The sequence below is a fragment of the Bidens hawaiensis genome, unplaced genomic scaffold (assembly GCF_021521415.1).
Source record: "Bidens hawaiensis isolate Kalapana, Puna unplaced genomic scaffold, B.hawaiensis_p1.1 tig00059043_1, whole genome shotgun sequence".
Lineage (NCBI taxonomy): Eukaryota > Viridiplantae > Streptophyta > Magnoliopsida > Asterales > Asteraceae > Bidens > Bidens hawaiensis.
The window spans coordinates 39090-49011 of NW_027500639.1; the positions used below are offsets into that span (position 1 = coordinate 39090).

Below are 9922 nucleotides of genomic sequence, written 5' to 3' on the forward strand. Positions count from 1 at the left end.
GACCTATTACCCGGTTCTTAATGGTAAGCGCGCAACATGCTAACTTTTTAAAACTAAAATAAAAACTATAACAATATCATAATCAAATTAAAGAGAATAAGATGCTCGTTTTTTATGATGTATTTTTTTAAGAATATTAACATGTGAAAAAATTATGACCGTTAAAAAAGTCATGGGATAATTAGTTTTGAATTAGGGGCCATATGTGTAACTATTATTAAACTTTACAAAAAGGTAGTGAAGTTGAGGGACTAAAGTTTTAAATATATTTTGAAAGAATGAAAGTTACGTAACATATTTGTGAGTAAAGACCTTACTACCCCTGATTTCTAAATTTTTGATGCATTATATGTTTTATATAATAAAGCAATGGGTTTGGTACGTTTTAAAATTTAAGAGATCCCTACTCATGCTTTATATATAGTACTAGTTTTTATCCCCCGTATTACGGGGTTGTTTTATATTATTTGTTTCTAATATTTATTTAATTTTTGAATTTTTATTTTTTATTGGATAAAAGTTAATAATATACTTATGGTTTGATAATAAATTGTTTCACAAATAAATGAGATGCTATAACCCGGTTTAAAAGCTATATGGGTTTGATAAGACCCTAAGACCCGTTTATTTTTTTACTAAAAAATTGTTTTTTTTAATTATATATAATATATATATTTTTTAAATAAATAAAATATTAATTTTTAGTATATCCATACTTTATAGGATTTTTTAAATCAAATATTTGGTGAGATTATTTTTTAATTTAATGAGATGTTATAGCCCGTTTAAGAAATATCTGGGTTTGATGAGACTCATACCCGTGAATTCGGGTCAAATGCATGAGAAGCCTCCATTTAAAAATCGAGCAAATCTGGTGACTCCAAAGAAAATGGGAAGCGACCACATCGCGACACGTAGGATTTTTATGTTTTCGTTTACCCCGTATTACGGGGGCTGTTTTACATTACTCGTTTTTAATATTTATATACTTCTTTGGGTTTAATTTTATTTATTGTATTGAAAATTTTAATATACTTAGAGTTTGGTGATAAAAAGGTTTCAAAAATAACTAAGATGTTATAACCCGATTTAAAAGTTATCTGGGTTTGGTAAGACCCAAGACCCGCTTATTTTTTTTACTATAAAATTGTTTCTTACTTATAAATAATACTTTTTTTAAAAAAATAATATAATAATTTTTAGTATATCCTATTTTTATAGGATTTTCACATCAATAATTTTGTGACAATAATTTTTAATTTAATATGATGTTATAACCCGTTTAAGGAATATCTGGGTTTGGTAAGACTCGTACCCGTGAATTCGGGTCAAATGTATGAGAAACCTCTATTTAAAAATCAAGCAAATCTGATGACTCCAAAAACAAAACAAAAAAGGGAGTGACCACATCACGACACTTAGAATTTTTATGTCGTTTATATATATTATAGATAGATAGATGAATGTGTAGCTGATCTTTCGTGAGTGATTAGGGTGTCCAAGAACACACACATTAACTCACTATCTAATCCCAATCCAATTGAATCAAATCAAATCAAATCGAAACAACAACCCTAGCGTTACGCAACAACAACAACAACAATAATAATAATAATAATAAATTGTGAACAACAATTGCCGTCTTGTTTCTATCGCCCTAGGTTGATCATATCTACTACCTACCTACCTTCATTTGTATGTTTGTTTGAGGTGATTATGTTGGTATAACTACACTGTGTTCTCGGGTTTCATTTAAGGAGAGAAAAGAAAAGGAGGAGAATTAAAAGAGAAAAGAAAGAGAGGGGAGGAAAATGTGTCACTTTATTTCGTGTACCCGAGTTTATTGAAAATGGAAGGAAAGAGAAAGAAAATGTAGGAGTTAATAGACAATTAATGATACAAACACATTTTCTCTCCTAATCTCTCTAATTTAGAAAGATAATTATACACTTAAATTTTCTAGTATTTTCACTCCCTTGCCCTTCCCATTCCCTTCCACCCTTATCTCTAGAACATGATTCCTTCATCTTTTCTGCTCCTTTCCTTCCCCTCCCCTCTTTAAATAAGACTCGAGAACACAGTCGATGATCATGATTGTTATTTGTGGTTTCTTATTTCAGCGGTCTGTCTCAGGAAAGATGAAAGCGAACAATTTGGAGATTCAACCTCTAGAACTTAGCTTCACTTGTAAGCTGCTCTTTCTTAATAATTTATTTTTATTATATAATGAAATATTATTGCTATACTATACTATACTAGTTGAAGTGAAGAAACAAAGCTCATGCTCCGTTGAGATGATCAATAACACCAACCATCTTGTTGCTTTCAAGGTACCTCTTCAATTCTTTCTTTCGTTCTTTATTTCTTATTATTCATTCATTCATTCATTATTAACCCATATGCAGATCAAAACCACCAATCCCAAGAAGTACTGTGTCAGACCCAATACTGGACTCATTCTTCCAAATGCAGCATGTCACTTTACAGGTATTTTGTAGCTTCATATTGTTATTAATCTCTACTTTATTCTGCGTTTGTCTACCTTATTATAATACTACCTTATTGTACATCTGCACTAATATATGCCATTGCCAAAAGTTACTATGCAAGCCCCAAAGGTAGCTCCTCCAGATATGATCTGCAGAGACAAGTTTTTAGTTCAAAGTACTGTCGTTCCGGAGGGAACAAAGGAGGAGGATGTCACATCTAACACGGTTAGTGTTTGAGTGATTAATAAAGATACTGCTTCAATGCTAATTACTTTTATTTATTATCTGATTTGTCAGTTTGCTAAAGATGATGCTAAAGTTGTTGATGAAAAGAAGCTTAGAGTGATCTTTGTCTTACCACCACCGGTTAATGAACCATCAAAACTTGTGCACTTCAATGAAACTAGAGAATTGAAAGATGACATCGTCATTCAGAATGAGAGCCATCATGCTAAGGTAAGACGTTATTGTGTGTACCCAGCGTTGATCTTGGCTCTAAAATGCGTGCAGCCGATGAGATTACATCGTGCTGCGAGGATGATGATCCCTTAATGCACAATGCGTTCTGATGCGCCGTTTTTTAGTTAAAGCAAGTTTTTGCACAGATTACCTGTACCTTATGCATACACTACTTACTTGTACACATAGAGTTAAAAGACTTATTTTGGTCACACGTTACAGAAAATTGGTGGTTAAAATTATAGTTTGAAACTTATGGCAGGTTGATGCAGGGGTAGAATTGTCCAAAGACAATGATGTAAACGTAGAGGCAACAATGAAGGAAGACACTCTTAAAAGAAAAGAAACTGAGAAAAAGATAGAAGAACCTGTAAAACCAAACCAAGAATATTTAATAAAAAGAAATGAAGAATTTATGCAGATGAATGATGCAGAAGAGCTGATTTAAGCCAAAGATGTTGAAGAAATGAAGTCAAAAGTCAAAGAACTTGAGTTGAAGCTTAATGAGGTAAGTTTGTGTTTGTGCTTCAGTTATATGACTGATTTAAATAATTGACAGTTTCAAGTAAAAATATCATATTGATTACCAAAGGCTTTCGGATTTTTCAGGCTAAAGCAAGTATTGTTCAACTAACAGAAAAAAAAAGATCGGTTACTCAAGAGAAGAGCATCATACAGGGAGAATTGGTACGTCTTTTTATTAAAGCCATTTATTTATTGTTAGTTTTCTCAGAAAGTAAATTAGTTAAATTGCTCAATAGTTTTAGAGTGTTATTGCCTATCTCTACTTAATGTAAAGTTTAATGTATGGTTCTCTTATTATTTCATATATGAATGATGAGTATTATTTAAACTGGACTGCGTAATGTGCGATGAATGCATGTTTAATTATGCAAAAGGTTGTATGCTTCCTCCCTTAATCCATTCTGAAAGTAGGGCTATTTACGAGCCAAGCCAAGCCAGGGCGAGCTCGAGCTTAAACGAGGCGGCTTGGGCTCAGGTCGTTTATTGTAACGAGCTGAAAATATGAGCTCGAGCTTAAATGAGTAAAGACAACACACACACACTATGTATTCTTGAATTTCTATTAAGAATTAATGTTTTAAATACGACTAAAAGAAGTTAACTTTCAGGATATGGTGAAAAGTAAGAGGCACAAAGGTCAGGTGGGATTCCCGTTGCTGTATGTTTTGATGGTTTCGTTTGTTAGCCTTTATCTCGGGTACTTGTTGCACATCTAGCTGACTGTGACGGCCTCTTTATGTTTATATATGTTATTGTTCGTGTGTGAAACTGATATTTCGTGTCAATATAGTTGTCTAGACATGAACAGGTTACGGTCACCTGGTTTTGAATTTTTTGAGAATTGTGGTAACATCGATGACAAATTGGAGATGGTGTTTTAGTTGATTTCGACAATTTCATTTTGTAGTCGGCTTTCACAAGGAGCATGTTGATTTTTAGGCTGTATGCTCTTTTACAATGAATTGTCAAGTCAGTCTTTAATGTCTGTTTAAAAGATGGAAGCGACTGATATGACAAAGGGTGGTGTGTAAGAAAAAGAAAACCGGGCAACTCACAAGAAACAAGAAGCTCAACAATAAACTACAAGGGCCAAACGGTCCGAACAACAAACAAATGCTGGAAATCAACGAAAGTAAGCCTACATCACATCACTTGTCCCACTCCAATAAGGATTGTTTACTCTGGTTCTTTCCATTTTGATTTCATTTATCACATTGGCCGCTTTCTCTTCAAGGATATTTTCGTTTATAGATTTCCAAATTAACAAAGTGATAGTTGAGATCCCTTGTAGCGCCATACACACATCTTTCTCACTTTTATGTTTACCTAGATAATTTAAAATGTCAGAGAGTTGGTAATTGAACTAATAGTCGTCTTGTGATATCTATAATATATATAAACGAAAACATAAAAATCCTACGTGTCGCGATGTGGTCGCTCCCCTTTTTTTTACTCACCAGATTTGCTTGGTTTTTAAATGGAGGCTTCTCATTCGTTTGACCTGAATTCACGGGTATGGGTCTCATCAAACCCAAATATTTCTTAAACGGGCTATAACATCTCATTAAATAAAAAACTAATCTCACCAAATATTTGATATAAAAATCCTATAAAGTAGGGTTATACTAAAAATTAATATCTGATTTATTTAAAAAAAAGATATATATTATTTATAATTAAAAAACCAATTTTATAGTAAAAAAATAAACGGGTCTTGAGTCTCATCAAACCCATATAGCTTTTAAACCGGGTTATAACATCTCATTTATTTGTGAAAACAATTTATCATCAAACCATAAGTATATTATTAACTTTCATACAATAAAAAAATTCAAAAAATAAATAAATATTAGAAACAAATAATATAAAACACCCCCCGTAATACGGGGGATAAAACTAGTTATATATATATATATATACACACACCATGGTTTTGTGTTACAAAAGGCTTTTTTTTAATAAATCATTAGCTTTGTTATGGTTCTTATTTAAATCATTTTGATATTAAACAATTACTGAGTGGTAGCCTTACTCATATTTGGTTTGGTTTGGTTTGGTTTGAAGCGAGTCGAATCGAGCGGGTTGAATTCAAAGACACGAGCAACATTTTTATGCTTGAACTTTGTTTGGTTTGAAACCAAGCGGCTTGGCTTTGCTTGATATCATAAAAAGTTTTCAGTTTTATATTTCTAAAGCTTCAAAATTTCATCAAGACTTACAACTCAAATGCATAAACTTCTAACTCTAAAATGTTTAAAACTCAAGGTTAATAAGAAAACATAGTAAAAAGAGCGGCTAGGTTTAAAGTTGAACTTTAAAATTTTAAAAACTTCGAAAAATAGTATGTTTTATTTTTATACATATACATAAAATATAAAATTAATACAATAAAAACAATTTAAACAAAATTGAGCCATCTTCGTGTAGCGGACATTTAACCCTGTCCATGACTCTAATCCTTGTATAAGCATCATAACTTAGTTATTTGAGATGTGAGGGAAAATACGTCAGCGATATGCTGGTAAAACGTTTGACTCTAAAATCTTTTAAACTACTGTTATAATACAAATATAGTTATACAAGCTCAGCAAAAATGTCTCTTATTTTCTGGATTTGTACCTTGTCATACACACGCGATTCAAAGGTTCTCCGGGAGCTTATGCCCATTGGAGAGCTGGTTATGATAGCATGTCTGCTTGGTCAGTTATGTTTGGATCCAGACACATGTGTAATCGGTCTGAGTTGCTTTTAATTTTTATTTTGTATTATAGCACTTTGCAGAGATCACTTAATCTCATGTTAGCGTTTGACTGACTCTTTAAGATAAACACCATGCTTATCTTATAGAGTATAAATTTGTTTGACTGATTGTAAAGGTTTAACATATTCACCTGTACTGTTGGTGGTTCGTTTGAAAACCTTCGTGAATTAATGGTGTTAACCTATAATAAATAGGTTTGCATAAATACATGGATCCTATCTCTTGATCCAACTACAGACCACACTGGCCTAGTTTTATCGTTTCAAACCATGTTTATAATGTGCAGCATCCCAACATTTTTGGTTTAAATTGGACAACTTATGAAAGATAAATGGCCAAAAATAATTCCAAAATATATTATAGAGAATATGAAATAAGAAAATAGGAATATCCCACTTTTAAGAAATAAGGTGGGGTTGTCCATATTGATGAAAGAAGAAAGTTGAGTTATCCCACATGGGTATAAATAAGAAAAGAGAACCTGTCCCACATCACTCAAAAGAAAAACTTGTAAACTCTTTATAAGGAAGAGAGCTCACATGATAATATTCTTGTATGACAAGACACACTTAGTGGCCTTAACGAGGGTGCGAAGCACCTAACGCGCACAAGCGGAGTGTGATGGCGCAATGTAGCTCTTTGACGGCGCACTTCGCACGCTCGCATTGTCGCGAGCCGCTTGAGAGTTGCCTTAGTATTTTTTGTGAAAAACAAAATTTTTATTCCCATCGCGCTACGCGAAGGGTTATAATTATCCGGAAATTATGGTGTTCATCGCGATAGGCACTTAAATGACCCATCGCGATACGCGACATAGAGACTACGCAGCCATGACACGTTGTCTGGCACGTGACATAGCTAGGGCTGACTCAGAAAACCTATATGATCGTCGCGCTACGCGATGGCCTTATGTTAAGGCCGTTACGATACGCGAGCGACCTAAAAATCAGCTATAAAATCAAGACTTCATTACGTCGTCCAAATATCTCTCCCTTTCTCTCTCATTTCTTTATTAGTATGTTGGTATAATACCTCGAGTAGCGGAAACGATACCTTGTCCAATTGTTTGAGACTAATACACGAATCCAAATCTCGGTCTAAACGATGTGAGACTTTGTGTCATTGTGTAAAGTTTTTAATCTGGTGATTATCGTTAAGCTTTTGCAGTTTATACTAATATAGATATACTGCATTGTGTTAATCTAGGTACTTAATTACCAGAAAGCTCATAAACATTAATCCTATAAGGTGAGACTTTCGTGTTTTTATACAACTCACATTTGTGTGAGACAACTGATTTTATTATGTGAGAAAATGTATATATGAAAACTACTACTCACAACTAAGCTTTAAATTAAAACGGATTACCCTAACTTAAGTTCACACAACTGGCAAGTGTACCGATCGTATGTAGTAAAAACTAATGAAGTCTGAGTACCGAACACAAAGACACGTGAGGTGGCTCAGATTCCTAACCCTACTCAAGTCCTTCCTAAATAATATATTTTTTTAACTTATATATCTAAACTAACTTAACTTAACTAACGGTAAAACTTAACGGAACTAATTGGAAATTTAACGGGATTTAACGCTAATAAGAAAACGAATCACCTAGGTAAGATGACTTAACGGGTATAGGATGGCTCAAGTGCTAACAGGTGTTTGAAACCGGCTTCTAAAGATGAACTAAGATGGATGGAATCAAGGCAACTGGGTACCTACGGTCAGTTTTACCAAAAAACCCTAACAAAGTCTATTTAGCTTTTAATTTACGGTTGTTTATTTACGTACACTAATGATTTATTACTTGGTATGTATCAAAATAACAATCCTCATTAAGGCTCGAGCTAATTACAAACCTAGGAATAGAGGGGTAATTCAATAATAAGGATAAAATAACTCTACTTACAAACTAACCTAGTCGATAACTAGAAAACCCCACGTGGTCTCGCAACGGGTAACTAAATCAACTAAAGCAGATAGATAAGCTAACCCCTAAGTTTTTGGTCCAACTCAAAGGGGATGATCCTACTGACCTAAATGATTCAAGAAACACAAACCGAATGGCACGCGTCTACCACAATCAATCAACACACTCAGTATTAACCGAACTAGCAATTAACGACTACACGAAACAAATTCATGCAATAATCAACTACCCGGGGCTCATGCAACCTAAAATACATCTAATTGCAGCAAGGTTCATGGAATAATATCACAAATTATGAAGTTTACAATAACTAAACAATCAAACACGAAATTAGCACCCGAAAAGTGATAAATCAACTGTTAAACATCAAACCTAGGTGATTCAAACAAGTTTAGCCAAGAATAATGAATGAACAACAAATAATATAGATAAATATGATAAACATGCTCATTAGAATCTGATTACAACTTGTTTGAATGTCTAAAACTCAAAACCGAACTCATAATCGTTAAAATACTCAAAACCGACAACCGGGTGATGAAATAATGAACCGGCTGCTCCTCCTCCTTGGTATTTTGTTTGGAACAGATCTTTGGTGGCTAGAGGGTGATCAATTCGTTTTTAGGGTTTAGGGTTATTAAATATATCATTAAACTTGATAAACAAGCCATACTAGGTCCAAACAAGCCCATATAAGACAAAATAGTCGTGTTGATGCATTTGGACAGCCACGGAACACCCCTAGGGTGCCGCGCTACGTGACCATGAAGGGTCAGGTGGCCGAACGGCGTGGCCATTCCCTTTGAATCTTCGTTTATCGATTGCTGACTCGTTTAAACTTCGTTTGTACGTACCGGCTTCATCCGAGCTCCGTTTTAGCTGATTTTTTCGTCACTTGACTCGTTTTCCATCTCTCTTCAACATGGGACCTATCACATACACAAACATGTAAATTCACACAAAAACAAATGATATTCGTTAATGTTTAAGCGTAAAACGACATAGAAAATAGCAAGGAAAAATTTGTGTTTTACAACACATCAAACATTCCCACATTTAAACCTTTTTTGTCCCTGAAAAAGAAATCTACACAGGATCATAACCAAGTGAAAATCAACAAAATCCTAGATTATTTAACATTACTAAAGCACAAGAAACAGCTCGACGTATTAACCGCGATTGCCGGTATTGTTGTCCACTTAAACCCAGCCACTAACCAATCAAGCCCCCAATTGCAGTAAGCGTTTTAATTCCAAAAATCAAGACTACACCTACCCCATCTCAGACAAAAAGAGTTAGAAGAACTAGAGTCGAAGCAAACTTGTTCGACAAATCACTATAAGCCAATGACTCGTTGATGGTACTAATTAGATGCACTTGGTGAAATTTGATGGATGAATGGTCCTTTGGAGGTCGTACGAGCTATTCCTAAATATTATTGGACTTTGTCCTATAAATTCCTAATTTGATATTTATTGACTAAGAACCTTCAAGCCCCAATAGTGTATCTTCAGAGTCACTATCCCCTTGGTAACACGTAAACTCTAAGTCCCGTCTAGTATATGCATCTTTGGCCTCTTTTACTAACTTTAAAGAATGCTTCTTTGTCATTTTAAAATACATAACTTTCTCACAATCATTTGTTTTTTTTTGAACAACTTTTCGGAATACTAGTTTCACAACATACTTCTTTTTTTTGTTCAATCTTTTTTTTTTATTATTTTTTATATCACCATAAAGTATATAACTATTTCTAAG

The 9922-nt window shown here is 33.7% G+C and overlaps 1 protein-coding gene across 1 annotated transcript; it reads left to right on the forward strand.

Moving 5' to 3' along the window:
• Nucleotides 1-2110: 2110 nt before the first annotated feature.
• LOC143602504 (vesicle-associated protein 3-1-like) lies at nucleotides 2111-4217 on the forward strand. Its single transcript, XM_077079584.1, has 8 exons — nucleotides 2111-2187; nucleotides 2260-2330; nucleotides 2406-2487; nucleotides 2599-2714; nucleotides 2787-2945; nucleotides 3211-3456; nucleotides 3558-3635; nucleotides 4082-4217. Exons 1-6 carry the CDS (start codon nucleotides 2139-2141, stop codon nucleotides 3394-3396), a joined length of 663 nt encoding a protein of 220 aa, XP_076935699.1. The 5' UTR covers nucleotides 2111-2138; the 3' UTR covers nucleotides 3397-3456; nucleotides 3558-3635; nucleotides 4082-4217.
• The last annotated feature ends 5705 nt before the right edge of the window (nucleotides 4218-9922 follow it).

Excerpts from the sequence above, each read along its gene's own strand:
- LOC143602504 (XM_077079584.1), top strand. The coding sequence starts at position 2,139 with ATGAAAGCGAACAATTTGGAGATTCAACCTCTAGAACTTAGCTTCACT. Across the intron at positions 2,188-2,259 it reads TCTAGAACTTAGCTTCACTT|TTGAAGTGAAGAAACAAAGC; the intron begins GTAAGCTGCTCT and ends ATACTATACTAG. Across the intron at positions 2,488-2,598 it reads TGCAGCATGTCACTTTACAG|TTACTATGCAAGCCCCAAAG; the intron begins GTATTTTGTAGC and ends CATTGCCAAAAG.